The sequence below is a fragment of the Dipodomys spectabilis genome, unplaced genomic scaffold, assembly GCF_019054845.1.
Source record: "Dipodomys spectabilis isolate Male_0828 unplaced genomic scaffold, ASM1905484v1 ptg000060l, whole genome shotgun sequence".
NCBI lineage: Eukaryota > Metazoa > Chordata > Mammalia > Rodentia > Heteromyidae > Dipodomys > Dipodomys spectabilis.
Genome location: NW_024870737.1, coordinates 1,475,509 through 1,495,361, shown reverse-complemented (window position 1 = coordinate 1,495,361; position 19,853 = coordinate 1,475,509). Strand labels below are relative to the sequence as shown.

The 19,853-nt window shown below is 40.1% G+C and overlaps 1 protein-coding gene across 3 annotated transcripts in view; it reads left to right on the top strand.

Moving 5' to 3' along the window:
- The window catches only part of Mtm1 (myotubularin 1), a 90,266-nt gene that overhangs the window by 26,302 nt on the left and 44,111 nt on the right, over positions 1-19,853 (top strand). For all 3 annotated transcript variants that reach the window (XM_042680388.1, XM_042680387.1, XM_042680386.1), the window contains exons 3-6: positions 3,264-3,336; positions 5,085-5,179; positions 15,281-15,391; positions 18,646-18,747. In XM_042680388.1, coding sequence (XP_042536322.1) covers positions 3,264-3,336; positions 5,085-5,179; positions 15,281-15,391; positions 18,646-18,747 — 381 coding nt within the window. The remainder of the gene's footprint in view (positions 1-3,263; positions 3,337-5,084; positions 5,180-15,280; positions 15,392-18,645; positions 18,748-19,853) is intronic.

The window sequence follows — 19,853 nt, the reverse complement described above, 5'->3', positions numbered from 1 at the left end:
CACATTTTACAATGTATTTCAAGAAATGTTATCATATCTATCGCTCTCTCCCATTTCTCCCCAAAATGTCCACAGGTTTCATTGTAAAATTTTTACGTTGCATAACCCCTCTGTGTGGTATTTTCACAATTAAAAGAAATTTTTTTTACGTTGCAAAGAATCCATTTAACCTCCTTTGTCCTAATTGTTAACCTCATCTCCCCCTGTTAATACCCACCCCTCAACAATCTGTCTGCTTTTCCCCACCCACCTACCATTGATCAACAGCATCCATTTTCTCTGTTCTATTTTCATATATATGCAATGTATTACAAAATTATTCACCCTCTGCCTATCACTTTTCTTTCCTTCCCCCTTTCTTCCTTTAATTCTATAATGTAATAATTCTTCTTTCTAGCTTATTGTCAGACTTTTGAATTTTATTTATAAAGGTTTAGTTTTAATGTATAGAAGTTTAGAGATAATTTCTGTTCTGTTTTGTTAGAGACAGTGTCTTGCTATACTGTAGTCTGAGCTGGTCTGGAACTTGTGATCCTATGCATTAGTCCTCAAAGTACTGGGAGTATAGGCATATTACCACCGTGCTTAACTTTCACATTTTTTAAAATGTAATCACAACTGTCAATGTTTTCCTTATGTTTTCTGTTTAGGGTGTCTACAAGGACCTTCCTCATTCCAAGATTATAGAAGTATTTTTTATCTTTTTTTAAAAGGTATTTGTGATACAACAGTCAGTTCTAAACCTAAGAGTAACTTCAAGCCTGCAAACAAATTTTTTTTTGTCAGTCATGGATTTTGAACTCTGGGCCTGGGCACTGTCCCTGAGCTCTTCAGCTCAAGGCAAGTGCTGCACCACTTAAGCCACAACACCACTTCCAGTTTTTTGGTGGTTAATTAAAGATAAGAGTCTCACAGACTTTCTTGCCTGGGCTGGTTTTGAACTGTGATCTTCAGATCTCAGCCTCCAGGATTACAGGCATAAGCCACTGGCGACCAGTTTGCAAACAATTGTAAGTCACTATGTAATGCTACTCTGCTATCAAGCCATGTGCCCTGTGCTACTCAGACATTGACATTCTTATTTGGGGTTAATATGTGTTTTTTTTTCCTCCTGACTGAACCACATATAACATAATTAGAGGCAGTATTAAGGGATTATCATTTCTTTCCAGTCTTACCATTTATATAAGGTGTGTGGTTTTGCTTCTCCTGGAGGTAGGTGTTTCTGCCTGGGAACAATTTGTTTTGGCCCCTTAGTTAAACTTGCAAAAAAATTACTGAGAATTGTGCACCTGTAATCCCAGCATTAGGAGAATGAGGCAAGAAGATTATGAGTTTGAAGCCGGCCAGGGCTATATATAAGGCTGAGTCTCAAAAGAATATTCAAAATTAACTAGAAATTTTATGATTGGATCTGAATAAAAAAGATAAAGAGATTAAAAATCCAACATTCTTTGTTGATATCCTTTTTGATAGCTTATATCTCACCTAAATATACAATTAGCATATCTCTTATTGTAAAATAAATCTTTCCATGTGCACAACACTTAGTAATTCACAAGTGCATGTTGGTGCATTTTATTTCAGGTAATATTTTTATTTCCAGCAGAATTTACTCATGAAATGATTGCCATGAGATTTTAGAAAGCAACTCCGAAATGGAATGAAACTTAGTGGCAAAAAAAAAAAATCTTTTGCCCAAACAGGTGTCCATGATGTGGCTTATATGCCATAAGTGAGGCGCATAGCCCATCATTGATATCACCCGGCGGCTTGAATAACTTGAAAGATGTCTTTGCCGGGCAACCAAGTTACCATAGCAACTGAAGTCTCAGAACTCACCTGTGAGGGATTTGTTTGTTTCTTTCTTTGAAATAGTCTCACAGTGTAGCTCAGGCTAACCTGGAGCTCATGATCCTCTTGCTTTAGCCTTTGTGTGCTGGAGTTACAGGCATGCACCACCGCATGTGTTTTAGTGGCTAATACTTTGCCTACCTGGCAGAACTGAAGTGATTGAGTAAGACGTATGCCTTGGAATACCTGTGAAGTCACTGGAAAATTTGTTATAAATGGCTCCTAAGACCCTGAGCAGCTCGAAGATTCTCCAAGGGACCACTCTTTCTCTTATCTAGAATAAGGCTCTTGGGAAAGACAAGGAGGGATCGTAGTAAAATAAGACCGCTAATATAACACTTATTTTCTGGCATTATAATAAGATTCTTTACTGTTCTGGTTAAGGCCCATGAACTGAAGTTACCCATTTTTTATTGTGCTGGTACTAGAACTTAAGGCCTGGGGACTATTCCTTAGCTTTATTATCCTGGCTAATGCTTTACCACTTGAGCCACATGTGCACTTACAGCTTTTTGCTGGTTAATTGTAGATAAGAGTTTCTCAGATTTGTCTGCCAAGGCTGACCTTGAACCGCACTACTCAGATCTTAGCCTTCTGAATAGCTAAATTTACAGCTGTGAGCCACCAGCAGCACATGGTAAAATTTTCATTCATCTTCTTCAAAAAATATGACTGAATATTGAGTATGAAAAAAGAAAATTGCCACACTATAGGTGTATCTATAGAGTGTGTGCCCTATTTGTATTTTATCATTTTCCTGAAAGATGCTAACTTCAAAATGCTTAGAAGCATTGTTTAAAAATGAATATTATTAAAAGGAATGCTAACATTATTTGAATGTAGACTAAGAATGAACACACCTAACAGATGTTGCTACCAGATCAGGATTTTGGTGGGGCAGGAAGGTGGGGGGGATTAGTGGCTTTGTTGTTGTTTGTGCTAAGAATGCAACCTGGGACCACACACATGGCAGGCACCCACACAACTACTGTTGGAGCGTCATCCACAGCCCCAATTTTTTTTGGTTTGTATTTGCTGATTTTCTTGACTGCTACATCTCTCTTTAATATTTTCATCTAAAGGTATATTTCTAAGCCAAGTGCTAGTGGTTCATGCCTGTAATCCTAGCTACTCAGGAGACTGAGATCTGCGGATCAAGGTTTGAAGTCAGCCCTGGCAGGATAGTCTGTGAGACTCTTAATTTCCAATTAACTGGTCAAAAACTGGAAGTGGCACTGTGGCTCAAAGTGGTAGAGTACTACCCTTGAGCAAAAGAGCTCGGGGATAGTGCCCAGGCCCTGAGTTCAAGCCCCATTACTGACAAAAAATTGTCTATTTCTATTTAGAGCATTCCAGGCTGCTTTAAGACCCTGTAAGAATGTTGTGTGATGCTTCTGCTTTGTTTGCAGATGTCTCATGAGGGAGGTAATCAGGATCTCAGTGAGACTGTTCCTCGACTCCCTGGAGAAATGCTGATTACTGGTAAGGATTCTCTGATTCTTGGATTGCAAAAGTGGAGGAGTATAGTACAATCACAGGGCTTCTGTTCCCCTTACTCTGTTCCAGTCACGGAGACAAACAGGCATGTATGTTTAGAAGCCTTAACCCAAGCAAAAACTGGTTGCATGCCTTTCCTGATCAATGAGTTCTTTATAAGAGCTTTGTGCTCATAGATAGTGATGTTCTTGTCTTTGTACCAAGAATGATTTAGTAAAACATGGGTTATCTCTTTAAAAAGTCTCTTACTGTGACATATACCCGCATGGTTTAATGTTCTGAGAACACAATATTAGAGTTTCTATAGCATATGCTTCAAAACGATAAAGTTAAAAGCTTAAGCAGTCTTCTCTTTGAGATAATAGGAGACCACATTGGTTGAAAATAGATTTCACTTACCAAGAAATAGAAGTTGGTTATATCGAGGTAACATTTTGATGTGTTACTTTTTCATGATAAGTGTGTATTAGGAGGAAGACGTTGACTTTGGAAGGGACAAGTCTTTCATGGCTTAGAATACAGAGGCATCTGTCAGCTCTGAGCAACATGCTAATGTCGTAGGCATCCAAATTTCGCGTTATAGTCAGCACCTTCCTCTCCCAGGAACCAATAGTTTACCACTGAAACCACTGTTTAGTCAATTTATTGACTTAAGGTCCAGGATTTTACCTTAAATGGCTAAATCACAGTGATAACTAGATGGAAACTCTAAAATGAAGGTACCTTTGTGAATTAGTAAGCCATGCACTGAAGAACCATGGGAAATGATTCTTTGTCTACAGACTTGCACATATAATTCTGGTTTTGAAACTAAAACACGTCTATCTCAATTTCTGGATAAGGGCAAAGATGTTTTCCTTTTGGTAGTGTTCATATATGACACCTGGTCCTGGATATCAGTGCCCAAACCTTAACCAAGATAGTTACTAATGGAATTGGCATGAAGTAGCCTTCCTTGGTGATTTTCTTTTTGGAACTGAGGAAAAATGGATTTCAAAATGATTTGGGAAAATTAAAGGTCAATACATTCAAGGAGATCCTTGAAAGATAAACAGAAAGATGTATTTCTTATCAACTTCTGAGTTAGTCTCTCATGTTTGTTTATACTAAAGATGGCCTTTTCTCTTTGAAATAAACCTAGCTAAACTCTTCTCCAGACCATTAAAAGAGGTAGTATGTAGACAGATTCCTAATTCTGGCATTAATTTACTAAAGACATCGTGAAAGCTGGATGTAGTGTTACCAGTATTTGGGAGGCTGAGGCAGGAGGATACAAGTTCAAGGCCAGCCATGTCTGAAAAACAAAACCAAATTGTGATATTTGTGTAGTTGGGGTTTGCAAACTTCAATCCCTCAACCTAGTTCATGAGACTGCCCTATGTGAATTGCCATCATCCAGTTGAAGTAGCTCAAAAACTCACTTTTGTAGCCATCTGAGGATAATGGCAGAAGTACCCTCATTCACTTTTGTTCTCCAGCTCTTGGTTCTTTGCCCCAGGTAGTGGCAGTATTGTGGGCAAATTAACAGAATTTGACATGGCCCGGGTAGTTTCCTACTTCCCAGACTCAACCTAGCCTGGTAATGTGGAAGCATTGCCAAAGCTTGCTTTCAACCTTTTCAGTGATGTTATTACAGATATTCTTAGCCAATAGTTTATATTAAATTAGTGCCATTTGTTGTGTATCTTGGTATATATTTCCATTATTTTAGGGTCCTTTTTTTATCTCACTAGACAAAGAAGTTATTTACATATGTCCTTTCAATGGCCCCATTAAGGGAAGAGTTTACATCACAAATTATCGTCTTTATTTAAGAAGTTTGGAAACGGTAAGTAGAATATAAGTCCATAAAGATGACCCTAACTGTTAAAGATAATGCTAAGCTGTTTTCTCTGCTACCTTGCAAGACTGTGGATCAGATTAACCTGGGGGATATATTTGCTTCTCAACTCTTCATTTTTTGCTTATGCAAAACTCCTTTAACACTAACACCTGTTTTAGGTAGGAAATAGAATACATTGAAAAACAAGTTTGAAATCAAGATAGTACAAGGGGAGACTGGTAGTTATAGGCCTTCGGTAGTGTGGAAAAGTTAGTTTTGTGCAAAATATTGGCTCATAACAACAAGCACAAATAAGAACCATTTAGGCAGCTCAGCATACAGTACAGACACCCCAAATCTACTGCATCAGTTTTTAAAACATCACAGTGATTAAGGCCCAGTATTTTAGAACTTTCTAGGCGTCTAGCTAGAAAGCACCAGCCAGCACTGGGAGACTAGGATGACTGAGATATGGCTTATTGCCACTCTTTTCAACACTTGGCCATGACATCTTTGTCTCCACATTTCAAGGAATGTTCCTTTGATGGAACATTGACCTGAAGCAGGAGGACAAAGAAAACAAGTAGAACTTTAGGCAGAGGGAGAATGGACTAAATGGGAATAGGCAACCCACAGTATGTGGAAGAATTGTAGCCAATTAGGGGACATATACACAGGAGATTTGGTACTGTTGGGGAGAACTGGCTTATAGTGAGCCATTTCTTTAGCATAGTTCTAATCCACAGTAGTTTGCAGCTTTTGATCTTTTTCTTTGGTTATAATTCTGAAAAATGCTATTACTCCTGTTACCTTAGCCATGGGAGCCACTGTCCTGATGCCTCCTGTAGAATCTGCATATAGGGATGCAGGTGTAGATCAGGCCACAGAGGCCTGAGATTGGACATTTCATTTATGTGAATCAATTTAGTCTTCTAAAATTGGAGATGTATACATGTTCTGGATGTTCTAGTTTTCCAGAATGGAAAACAAGATTCTGGAAATTAAAAGCAGTGAACTGAATGCCAACCTTGGCAACAACTGGTAAAAATTCTACAGTTGATCATTTTCTAGTTTATCACCTTAGTTACTTGACCACAACTACTGCTTATAGTTGACCATTTTAAACATATGATTTAAGTACCTAGGAAAGAGAGAAACCATTGAGAGTGTTATTGATGTATTGTTTTTATGGAATCAAGATATACAAGACTCCCTGACACATGGGTTGAATGGTGTTAGTACCTGCCAGTTGGGGTGTAGTTTTTATATCAAAGACTTAACACTAGCTCAGAAGGGAGTTCACTAACATTTTGCTATGTAGGGCCTTTCATCCCTAGAGTTCATAATGCAATGCATGGCCACTGTATGAGAAACAGCGGACTAGCCAATGTGTTAGATGACAGAATTTGGGTCTGCTATCATCTTAACGGGGCTATATGACTGGGGCAAAGCTAATCATATAAAATTTAGTATAGATTACATTCACTTAGTAAAAACCAGTGGAATTAATATAGGATGAAAGATACTAGTCTTACGTGGGATCCAGGCTGTTTTGAATCAGCATTTGGATAAGACTGATTAAGAAGTTAATGTGTCGTGAAAGGAATTCACAGAAGTATAGTATGATGACCAGACTAAAGAACTGAAGTGTTGGCTTCAAATCTGGGTGCCACATTTTAAGAGGGACATTGACTCTGACATTGAGAAAGAGCAGAGAAAAAGAAGCAGGTAAATGAATGGACTGAGATATGAGCAATGATGGAAATAAATGTTTATCTGCCTTAGAAGACTAAAGGGAACTAGGTGTTGGTGGCGCATGCCTATAATCTTAGCTACTTAAGAGGCTGAGATCTGAAGATGGTTAGAAGCCAGCCCAGGTAGACAAATTCAAGAGATTCTTATCTCCAATTAACCACCAAAACAAAAAGTCTGAAGTGGAGTGGTGGCTCAAGTGATAGAGTGTCAGCCTTGAGCAGAAAAACTGAGAGAGAGTTTCCAGGCCCTTAGTTCAAGCCCTAGGACCAGTACACACACACACACGAATTAAAAAAAAACAGCAGTACACACACACACACACACACACACACACACACACGAATTAAAAAAAAAAAACAGCTGAGGCTATAGCCAAAAACTTCCTATAAAGAATGCTGTTTAAATGATTATTCAAGAGCCTCAAAACAATCATCGTAGTGTTTCATTGCTGAAAGTCGTACACATGGGCATTGTGAATCTTACTGAAAAATACAAAAAAAAGTCTATTTGACAAAGAGCTGTGTCATCTCAGGGGCATTTGAAGTGCACATCTGTTTCAGGTATGTAATCACTGCCGTGGGAATGAATAGTCCAGATGTGTGCAATGTGATTTGGGGTGGAAGTTGAGGAACAGTGGGCAAATCCTTAGATTCCTAAGGTGCTGTCCTCACAATTGCACTCCTTAAAGGCAGGCTGCAGCTGGCTTCTCGGTTCCAAACTGTCATTGGCTCTCTGTTGCCTATTCAGCTTTGTACGGTATAAAAGCCTTCCAATGTCTCTAGCCCAACTCACTTCTCTCCTCCCCAACACACTGTGCTCACACCCTCTCAAAAGCTGTTCTTTGTCTTTCCAAACCCACCTTAAAAGCCATGTCCTCTTTGGAGCCTTCCCTCAGCCTTCTACTCACCTTTTGGATCCCTGAATGCGCGTCTTTGTGCCTTACTGTCTGTATTTAACACTGTGAATCCTTCCATGCTCACCTTAGCTATACTTGTAATACCCTTCTTCCATGTTCAGTTTTTCTCTGAGTACTTGTGACTATTCCTGATTTTATTCTTTTCTGGTTCATCTTGTTTGCTGTTTAATCTGTCACTAATGTTGTGTCAGCTCTTAGAATGAAGCCTGGTGCATTGAAGATACCCAGCCAGCAGCACTGAATGAATGAATTCTGTCTTTGCTTGCTGCTATGTCTGAGGTCTTAACAGATGTTGAGTCCTTTTCATCCCCGCCCCCAAAAAATAGTTAGCATACCCAGACAAGCACTTAGTGAATGACTTCAGAAGAGGACAGGATACTGTGTTCTTGGTGCTGCTTAGAGAGGGCAAAGAGTGAGGCCTAAGCCTCTGTGTTTTGACCAATATAGACCCTACAAAATCGTGGCATCTCCCGTTCCAGCATTGCTTGTAGTGCTCAGAATACCACAGCTACCACTTGACCTTGAGGGTGCTAAGGAGCCTGGGTGGGCATTAATAATGTGAACATAGCAGGGGCTCCTGTAGGTACTTGATTCCCTTTAATGTGGAGCAGTCCTGAAGGAAGAACACTTCCACAGTCCCATGCAGCATTGCTTTGGATCCAGTAAGGAAGGAAGAAACACAGCCCTAGAGGGTTTCCATCTCTTCATGACACTGTCCATACCACACTACTGAGCTGGCTGACTGCCTTTCAGAAACTGCATCATTAGGAATAGAGAGAATGGTGGAGACCGAAAAAGCTGAGGTTGGAGAAAGCAGCCTCAAGAGCTCCACAAGCACAGGTGAGCAGTCTGTGTTTCATGGAAAATGAGCCATGCATTTCTGAGAGTATGCTGGCTACAGTGAGGATGGTAGATCAATGACAGGGGAAACTGGAGGCCCACTAGGAGATGATTTAGTTTTCCAGGTAAGCAAGAAGAGCCTAACGTAGTTGTGGTGGAGATGGGAAAGAGGAAATCCCCATGGGAGCCTCCCAAGGAATTGGGTGGCTGTTTAAGGGAGTTGCAGGAGAGTCAAGATCAGTTCCTATAATTTTTCTTTGCTTGAGTGATCAGAGCTGCTTCTATTCATCAAAATATCTAGAAGTATGTTGAAGAAATGAACTTTGAACTGTACAACTCCTGGGTAAAAATGTCTTTGGCTTGTTTGAACATGCAGGCTGTGGGTAGAAGGCAGGAGGGAAAAAGAATCTCAGGAAGGAAAGGAGAGGCCCATGGTGGGCAAACGAGCAAGAATTAGTAAGGAATTCTTGGTGTCTGCAGGTGGTCCTGGCAAGGAACACGTTCTGTGAGAGAGGAGGCTGATCAGTCCATCTCCTGCTCTTCCTTTTACCCTGTCTTCACTGTGAAGTTTCTGTTGCTTCCAGGTGTCAGCTCTGTCTTCCATACTTCCCTTGGCTTCATCTAACTGCTGTGACCATCAGTTCTCTGAAGAGAGTATCCTTTGTTGACCAAGCTCTTTAGGGTTCCTTGAGCCATTTTCCATAACTTTCATTGGAGCCTGGCAATTGATGGGCACGCAAAGGCATTCTCTACCCAGGCTTGCACTTTTGATTCCCCTGGTATTGGCCTTTTTGTGTCTGCTGGTCCCGGGTTTGAATTTAGGGCCTGGGCACTGTCCCTGAACTTTTTTTGCTCAAGGCTAGCATTCTACCACTTGAGTCACAACTCTACTTCTAGATTTTTTGGTAGTTAATTAGAGATAAGAGTCTCATGGGTTTGCCTGCCTAGACAGGCTTTGAACAGTGATCCTCAGGTCTCAACCTCCTGAGGACTCAGGATTACAGTTGTGAGCCACTAGCACTTGGATGGACTTTCTTTTACATCCTTTGACTTCTTACATAGCACTCCAGACTTAGGCAAAACAAATTATTCAACTCTTTATTTCTCACTCAATTCCTTCACTTGGTGTTCTTATTTCTCCTCCTAGGGACACTTTTCATAACTGTCTTCCTTGTAGTTGCCCATCCTTTCAGTCTTGCTGCCCTACTCTTTGTGGCCAGCATTGATCCTAAACCATTAGTCTCCACATTGGCTTTCCTGCCTTTAGCCTCTCCCCAGCCCTCTAGACATACCTGAAGTCTCTCAGTCCCTTCCTTGTGGACTCTCTATGTCTTTACAGATGCCCCTGCCAGATGTGCAGGTTCATGACAGGTTCTCCCAGCATGCCTCTCTCCCTCTCTCCTAGATATCTATGACACACTGACTCCTGTGAGCGGCTCTCACTTTCTCATAAGCCAGCCCTGTGCTTTCCTACCTCTCAGCCATTTTCTTCATCTAAAACTCATGTTTATCCCCACCCCATCCCTACCATTGATTCTCACCCTCTTTAAACATTATTTTGAAATATTTATAATAGATTATTTATCTAGATCCACTGCCAGCTAAATAAACACTGTTCCCTCCTCCCCCTTTACACCAGGAATAATTGCTACTGTAAACAGGAGAATTAGTGCTAGTTTAAGACTGCTGGCAATACGATAAATATATTGGATCATTTCCTTTTCTTGTGTGCTGACGCTGGAGCTTAAATTCAGGGCCAAAGTGCTGTTCCATAACTTTTTTGCTCAAGTCATTGATGCTCTACCACTTGAGGCACAGCTCTACTTCTGGCTTTTTGCTGGTTAGTTGTAGATGAGATTTTCACAGACTTTTCTGTCCAGGCTGGCTTTGAACCATGATCCTCAAGTCCTGTTCTGTTCTGTGCACTGGAAACCCAGAGGACAGCAAAGCACACAGATTCTATTGTCCTAGTCCTCCACAGAATTGCCCTTACTGAGTAAAAGTTAATGTGATATGCTGTTCCATGGAAGGTCAACAAAAGAACCATAGAGCTGAATAGTATCCAAGAATGTTTGGTTAACACTGCCTAAAGAACTAAATCACTAGTCAGGGATGGTGGGCCACAGCTGTAATCCCAGCACTAAGGATCTCTCTCACCATGAGCCTAGCCCTGCTGTCCTCCCCAGAGAACCCCAGGGAGCTTCATGCCACTTTTCTTCAAGGGCCTGGTGCCCAGTAAAATTCCCCATATTTAGTATATGTGTGTGAGAGAGAGAGTAAGGATATTGTTTGTACTTGTTTATCATAGTTCTGTTTCAGGTAGTTTAGATACTTAGAGGCATAGAATTTGAAGTTAGAAAAGACCTTTGAGACTCTTTCAATATTTAATGATATTCAGCTAATGATGACTCAGGTTTCCAAAGATTGGGCTAATTTTCCCGCTCCTGGGTCTTCCTGTTTGGCCTGCTGAGATATCAGATCTAGAACATGTCATTCAGGAAGAACATGACAGGTAGCTTCATTAGACTGAGTTCCTTTGCTCAGGAGTGGCTGGACAGAATGGTCCGACTTACAAAATTTCTTCTATATAGAAGCAGGGAACAGCAATTCTCCTGAGCTTTTAAAAAACAAAACCCCAAAACTTGTTTCTGTATAGATATTAGCACACCAGACTTTTTAAAAATAGCATTCAGTCTATGCATTTTATGTAAGGTTGACATGCTTATAGTCCACAAACACACATAAATCTTAGTGTGACCTAAGCATAAGGGTATATTGCCTGATAGTATTTTTTAAATAACTAGACTGTAGTAAGAAGTAAAGGCATTATAACATCTAGTTACATATGTACAATGTTCCTAAGTAGTGTTTTGGGGGCATTTTGATTTTAGCCATATTGTGAAATGTCTTATCCCTTAACAGTAGCTAAAATGCCTCTTTTCTAGGTACAGTCAGAAATATGTATCAGGTGCTTGCTAGAGCCTACTGATTCATTTTATATACAGAGCATAATTTCTTTCTGCAAGCACTAAGATATTCTTTGACATCATGGTGATAATAATAACTTGTATTGTTTTTTGCCTATCCTTGCCAGGAATCATGCCAGGTACTTTAAATCCATTAGCCCTAATCATCCCTACTTTGCAAGTAAATGTGGCCAAGAGCTAGTACTAACTTGCCAAAGTCATCCAGCTAATAAATATCAAAACTCAGATTTAAGCCAGTTTGTTCTACTTTAAAAGTTTGTGTCCTTTTTTTCTTCATAATAACTATACTTAAACTTTTTGACTTTTTTTTTGTCTGTTGTGGGGTCTGAACTCTGGGCCTGGGTGCTGGCCCTCAGCTCTTCAACTCAAGGCTAGTGCCCTACCACTTGAGCCACAGCACCACTTCTGGCTTTTTTCTGCTTATGTGGTGCTTAGGAATCAAACCCAGGGCCTCATGCATGCAAGGCAAGCACTCTACCACTGAGCCAACTTCTCAGCCCAAAACTTTTTGACTTTTAATTTTGACATAATTACAAACTCACAGTAACTTGAGTAAATAGTACAGAAAGGTCTTATGTATCTATCACTCATCTCCTCCCAATAACTACATTGCTTTATGAGAATGAGGAAGTTAGCTCGGCGCTGTTCATCACCCCTGTCATCCTAGCTAGAAGATTGAGAATGGGCCAGCCTGGGTACAAAGTATTTTACAATTTTGTCATTTTCCAGAGTATTAAATAGCCTCATGTGGTGTAGCATGCTGGTAATCCTAGTGTTTAGAGGCTGAGGTGAGAGGATTGTGAGTTTAAAGCCAGTCTAGATGACATAGTAAGTTCCAAGAAGCCTGGGGGTATGTAATGAGACCCTCTGCCAAAGAACCAACCAATCAGATGTGTGCAGTGGATCACTCCTATAATCCTAGCTACTCAAAAGCAGAGATGAGCAAGATCATAGTTTGAAGCCAACCTAGGCAAAATGTTACAGAGACACCCATCTCAACTGATCAGCTATGTGGTATTACATGCTTGGCATTCCTGCTACATGGAGGCATAGTTAGCATGGGTCCAGATAGACCTGGATAAAAGTACAACACCCTGTTCTCCAAATAACTAAAGCAAAAAGGGTTGGAACCATAGCTCAAATATAGAGCACTTGCCTAGTAAGCACAGGGCTCTTGAGTTGAAACCCCAGTATGACCTCCTAAAGAAGCAGTTTGTAAAAAAAAAAAAAAAAAAAAAAGGCACAATGACACCACTTGTTTACTACTCAGAAACATAAAAGAACAGACTCAAGAAGCTAAGTGAGCGGCTGGAGGTGTGCTGAAGTGGTAGAGCACCTGCCTAGCAAACACAAATCCCCAGAACAACAACAAAAAAACCCTAAAACAAGCAAAATAAACTAACCAACCAATCAAAAAAAATGAATGTTATATAGATAGGATCCTACAGCATGTGACATTTGCAATTGACTTTATTTATTGAAGTTCTTCCAGGCAGCAAATATCCTTAATCCCTTCATTTTTGTTGCTGAGTGCTGTTCATTGGTATGGATACACTACAGTCTTACAGGTTCTTCAATTTCTTGATAGCCCTTAAGCTATGTGTGTGTGTGTGTGTGTGTGTGTGTGTGTGTGTGTGTGTATGTGTGTGATGTGTGTGTGTGTGTGTGTGTGTGTGTGTAATGAAGAAATGGATAATAGTTTCTTTTGTTTTTGTGCCTTGCCTACAGCCATTTTTGCTTTAGTTATATTTGAAACAGGGATTCAGGGTCCTGGATTGTGATACTTCAGTTTTTATACTTCCCATCATAGCTGAGACAACAGACACATACCATCTGTTGAGATGGGGAAATCTCATAAAATGTTTTGCTCTGATTGACCTGGAACTACAATCCTCCCAATCTACAAACTCAAATGACCATACCCAGGTATTGATTGATATTGGGGTCTTAAACTTCGGACTGAGCTGGCTTTGAACCATAAGCCTCCCGATATTCACCTCCCGAATAGCCTGGATTATTATGGGGCTCTAGCTAGGAAATACTTTACTGTCTAAGAGGAAATGTTCAAAGAAAAAATATTCAATCACCTTTGAAAACTTTTTATTCTTTTTTGTTGTTGGTGGTGGTGGTTGTGCTTGTGGGGTTTGACTTCAGGGCCCTGGGCACTATCCCTGAGCTTCTTTGTGCTCAAGGCTAGTGCTCTACCACTTGAGCCATGGCACTACTTCTGGTTTTTAAGTGGTTAATTAGAGATAAGAGTCTCATGGGGACTTTTCTGCCCAGGCTGGCTTCAAACCTCGATTCTCAGACCTCAGCCTCCTGAGAAGTTAGGATTACAGGCGTGAGCCACCAGTGCTCAGCTTAAATTTTTTTATTCTTCATTGTCAAAAGTTATCTAGCATTTAATAGTTTGGTTTAAAAAATCATGTAGCCCTTCATATCTCCTTTCATATAGATATATATTTTAGGTTATTGTAGTTGATGTATATTTTGCATGTTGCTTTTTTCTACTTAAGCTTATTTTTCCAGACATATCTTCATGTGCATAGGTTTGTACTCGTGTTGAGTGCTAGCTGTAAATTGGTAGACTGAAGCATTGGGCCAAAGGGCTGAAAGGGTGAAACTATTTTCATGGCTCTTTTAGTGTGTTCCCATTGCCTTGAAATCTTGGACTCACCCTTTTATTTGCTAAACATGTTACGGAAGCTTTTTAAAACCTTGGTTACCTCTGGAGGAAATAGAGATTCTTCACCTTTCACCTGGAAGGACTGAGAAATAAATGAGAGCCTGCATGTAAAACCTCTGTGGCAGGAGGTGTTCATACCGGCAAGGTGTTCATATTTGGCAGCTGCAGTGATTATGGGATGGTTCCATCATGGCAGTAGTCTCCTGGACCATTTTGAAGCCAGCCTTGGCTAGCAAGCTCTGAGGAAACATTGCTGTGTATTTGGGCCTTTCTGCTCTGGGCTGTGCACCCCAGCCTGGGACAACAGGGAAATACACACACGTCATCTTCTTCTAACAAAGCAGAGAGAAGCAAATGATGTAACAGAACTGTGACTCAGTACTGTGCAATTTCAGAGGAAGTAATTAATTTTGCTTTATCTGATTGGGAAACAAGGCTGCATTAGATTTGGTGCTTGCTGAGCCCTGGCTATAGCTGTGGGGAGAATTTTGGTAGTTAGAAAAAACAGGTTATTCTAAGCAAAAGTAGTACATTGAGCAAAACAAATAACCTGATTATAGACGAAGTGTTTGAAGGAATGGGGAAGAAACTCATTTAGCTAGAAGGCAGATCATTGTGGAAGACAGGCTATAGAAACAGGCTCTGAGTGGCTTCTTGGGGCCCTGAAGTAATGTTCCTAGTTTCCTAGTTTCATCTCCTGGGGAAATGCACAATGACAAGTGTTTGAGGATGCCTTTTGGTTACATACTAGACCATCTACATGATTGCTTATTTGTGTGGTCTCACCAGCATATATTTGTTCATAAAAGTGGTAAAAGGGCCAAGGTTAAAAAAAAAACAAAAGCAATGACTATTTTCACATGTTTTTGATGTTTACATGATACTGAGAGAAATACTGACCTTTGTATTTTTGTCCATTACAGGATTCTGCTCTCATACTTGATGTTCCTCTGGGTGTGATCTCAAGGATTGAAAAAATGGGAGGCGCGTCAAGTAGAGGAGAAAATGCCTATGGTCTAGATATTACTTGTAAAGTAAGAGATTCAGTATTTTCCTGCACAAACCAAAAGGCACTTACATGTGAAATGATATTAGAAAGCTTATGTGGGCTCAGAAAGTCTAGGTTATCTTGTTCATCTAAGGTCCTAGAAAATAACAATAATAATATTTATAGTACTACTAATAAAAAAAGAAATGGATCTTCCCTTATGATTTGGGATTTTCAAAGGTGCCTGGGGAGAAAGTTGTCATATAATGGAGCCACTGTGGTCACCAAATATGAGAATTCAGAGAACTGATCAGTTATTTTTCAGACATATTGGTCTACTATTTTGTATGGGGATGATGAATGGGAAAAAATATAAGGAATAGTTGTTATAGTAACTGTTTATTGGGCATCTGTGTCTATCTAGATACATGAGAAATGCTTTGCACTTGGTCCTCTGCACCATCCTGAAAGTTGGACATATTAGAGGTGGGGAGCCTAGGTTGCAAGACTCAGGTAGCTTTGCCAGGATGACTTTACCAGTGGCAAGGCCAGATCTATATACAGTGGCATAAGCAGTTCCTAAACAATAGAATAAGCTGTTGCATAAGGAAACCTGCTTTCCAGATACAGGTGTCAGAAGACTATCCCTATACCAAAATGCCCAATTCTAGAAAGAGCTAGAAGGGATTCAGAGCTCATGTTGGGACACTTTTGAAAAAATATAAAGCCGAATTTTCCCATTGTTCTTCCCTCTTCAACATCTTTTGGCTTTTGTTCTAATCTGAGCAACATTCACATGGTGGTTGTTAATCCCAGAGGACCTTTTCCAGCAACAGCAACGTAAATTCTTACCCTGTGGGTCCCATACCAGCCCCCGGTGCCCATTTAGTGTTTGCTTCTTTTTGAAGAGCAAAATCATACTGCCTTCTCTTTTTTTCCTCCTTCTCACTCACATTTACTCTATTTAAAGACAGTGTGGTATTTTGAAGTTGGAAGTGATAATGTGTTTTCCTTTAGAAATGGTGTCTCAGTAAGTCAGCTTTGAGCATCACTATAGGACCTGCCTAGTTGATAAGTAAGTGAGACTCTGACCGCAAGACCCTTGTGCCACAAGATCTTCCCCAAGTGCCCTTCCATGATGACTCAGAAAACCAGATGCAACTTACCTGTTAGTGTGTGCTCCCTTTTCTGTTACAGATTTAGTGATCTGCCACCTCTGAGTCATTTGCTTTTTCTGCTTCAATTTTTCTTGTTGGCAAGGAAAAGATGATTCTTTTCTGTCTTTAATTGCATCTGAATCGGATGGTACAAAGTTTCTTGCATCACTTGTGCTTTGGCACATGAAAAATACTTGTCTAAATCACTGAGCAGAATAATTATTTATTGGAGATAGTCTTAATTTCTGGCCATCTAGTTAAGGGAATGATTTTGCCAAGCTACCACTGACCCATGGCTGGTAGGAGGAAGCTTTCTCACAGGTCTGAAGCTGTCTAATACTGTGCCAGTGGCTGCTTGCAAACCATTTTTAACATATCTCTTGCTATTGAAATTATTTTTTCCCTTTATCTGACTATTGGTTTGCATCATTAACCAACAGCTGACATCCCAGTTTCTTGGGACATGATGCAAATTGGTTGTTGGACTTGGTTCAGTTACTTGCTTTTAGAAATGAAAGCCTGGGTGGGAGGCATAGTTCAATAGTAGAACACTTGCATAACATATGTGAGACCTTGGCTTCCATTCTCAGCCTCACAAATCAAAAGTGCAAGCCTGTGCACAATTCTGGAGCAGGCTAGACCCAACAGATGCATCTAATCTCAGGTCATTCATTAGCAGTCTCAGAACCTAGTCCATACTTCCTTTACCTTTTGTGATACCTTGATAATACAAAGCCTTTGCTACTCCTTGAGACTGAAGAATTAAGATGACAAGTTTAAAAACACCTTGAAAAATATGAGTATTAGGCTATCCAGAAGGGCTCATTCCTGAGATAGCCCAGGGTATAGCCCATTGCTTATTTTCGTGAGGTGAGAATTGAAATTGTGATAGAGTATGATATGCTTTCACAGGCTTGTTTTAAGAGGCAATCTAAAAATAACCCTATCTTCGAGCCTTGAAACTAAAACTATTATATTATTATATCTAATACAAATCAGCAATTACAGGAACTTTTCCCATTTGAATTTTGTTTAAAGGCTTTCTTGTCACTGGATGATGGTAGCTCATGCCTGTAATCTTAGCTACTCAGGAGGCAGAGATCTGAGCATCACAATTTGAAGCCAGCCTGGGCAGAAAAGTCCATGGGATTCTTATCTTCAGTTAACCAGCAAAAGCCAGAAGTTTGAGGTAGAGGACCAGCCTGGAGCAAAAAAAGCCAAGAGGGAGTTTGAGGCCCTGAGTTGAAGCTCCAGTACCAGTACATACCCCCCCCCCCCCACACACACCCCTTTCTTGTCTATTAGTCTTGGAAACTACCTTAAACTCTGGGTTTGTGCTGTGTATTAATTTACAGTTCCTGGAAATAAGCTTTTACTAATATTGGTTAATTAAAAGTGGTTTTTATAAAACTGTGAACGTAAAGTTGGATAGTAAAAATATACTTACATGACTAATATGAAAGGTTAAAATGCCAGTCATTGAAGATGAGAATGCTTGTATTTTAATGATATGTTTAACAATGTTGAGATTAGAGATTATATTTGATAGCAGGTCCCCTAAAGCATTTTATTGTGGAAATACTGTTTGATAATTAACCATACTTTGAAAACAAGTGAATACAGACTCAGTAAATGATGTACATGGCAAGGTTGGATTTTTCTTTTCTTTCTATCAAATAATTTCAGTGTTAATGGCTTTGTGTTAGTGGCCTTGTCTTATCATTTACTACCATGTCTATAATGGGAATATTTTCAGGTGTTCTTCAACCTGGCATTTCAAAATACCATATAAAGGGGCTGGGAAGGTGGCTCAGTGGTAGAGCGCTTGCCTTGCATGCATGAGGCCCTGGGTTCGATTCATCAGCACCACATAAGCAAAAAGAAAAAAGCCGGAAGTGGCTCTGTGGCTCAAGTGGTAGAGCGCTAGCCTTGAGCTGAAGAGCTGAGGGACAGCGCCCAGGCCCAGAATTCAGGCCCCACGATTGGACCCAAAATACCATATAAAGCAAAGTCATTTTCTTAGTAGTCTAGTTTAATTGCCCTTTTAGGTAAGTGAGCCTTCTTCCTTAATCAAACAGATGAATTCTTGTTAATTATCACTTTATTTGAACACTGAACTGTCCAATTTCTGCTTTGTCTCTAGGATCTGAGAAACCTGAGGTTTGCACTGAAACAGGAAGGCCACAGCAGAAGAGATATGTTTGAGAGCCTCATGAAATATGCCTTTCCTCTGGCCCACAGTCTGGTAAATTCTAGGACTGTTCTAAGCGTCAGAAGTGTAAAAACTGTGTTTGGGGTGGGCTTCTCTTTCCTTCACTCACAGCTCTGCATTTCCCTATGTGATGTGTATGGGGGGGGGAATCTTATTAATAGCTGATGTAATAATTCCGAGAGGCAGTAGACTTTTCCTGTTAGTCTTAGTCAGATCAGGAGGCAGGTAGGAGCCCCAAAGCCTGAGAACATTACACGGGGTGACATGTGTTTTCTGGCCCTGAGTGTGCCCTTTAGAACATCTGTCCTAGTGAGGAGATGGGATGTCTTGGTGCAGTCCTCTGGGGTCTCCACCCAAAGTTCATGGTCTTCACTTTGGCACTGAGTGCTGCATAGCAGGCCTTTGTGGCTCCAGTTATAAGTGGGACAGATCCTCTGAACGTAAATACCATTTGAGCAAATACATTTTTAAAATGCAAATATATTGTACATGTATGGCCGGCAGAAGATCCATAGGACAGATTTATTTGATTAAAAATGAGGTTTCAGTTACCATTTGATAGCATGTAATATATATTTGCATATTGGGTTAGGCACTAAATTACTTAGAATATATGACTTAGTCCAAGTAATGATCTGGTTTTATATATAATAACATTTACTTTCTTTTCACCAAACTGCTAGAGTAAGTTCACTTGGACTCTATGCCTAAACCAGACCATTCCATGAATGTCACTGTTTAATCTTCATATTCTTCCTTGGTCTTGTCTTCCTTTATCCAGCTATGCTTTGCTTGCATCTTCTTACCATTTTCCTCCCTCTCTGGTTGAATCTCAGACTTAGAGGTGAAAGCCTGCTAAGGAGAGATAAAAGAGATAATTCTGTATAGCATGTACACACGCACGCGCACACACACACACACACATACACACACAACACTTGTTTTATTATTTAACTTTTGAGTTAGCATACATTTGTAATATGAGGGGGTTCCATTTTGATATTTCCATACATGCATACAGTGAGTGAACTTACTAGAAATTCAACTCTTCTACCATATTCCCATTCCCGCCCCCTTTATCAAACATAACATCCTCTGTCCCCTTAATCTCTCAATATCCCATCTCACTGGTCCTCTTT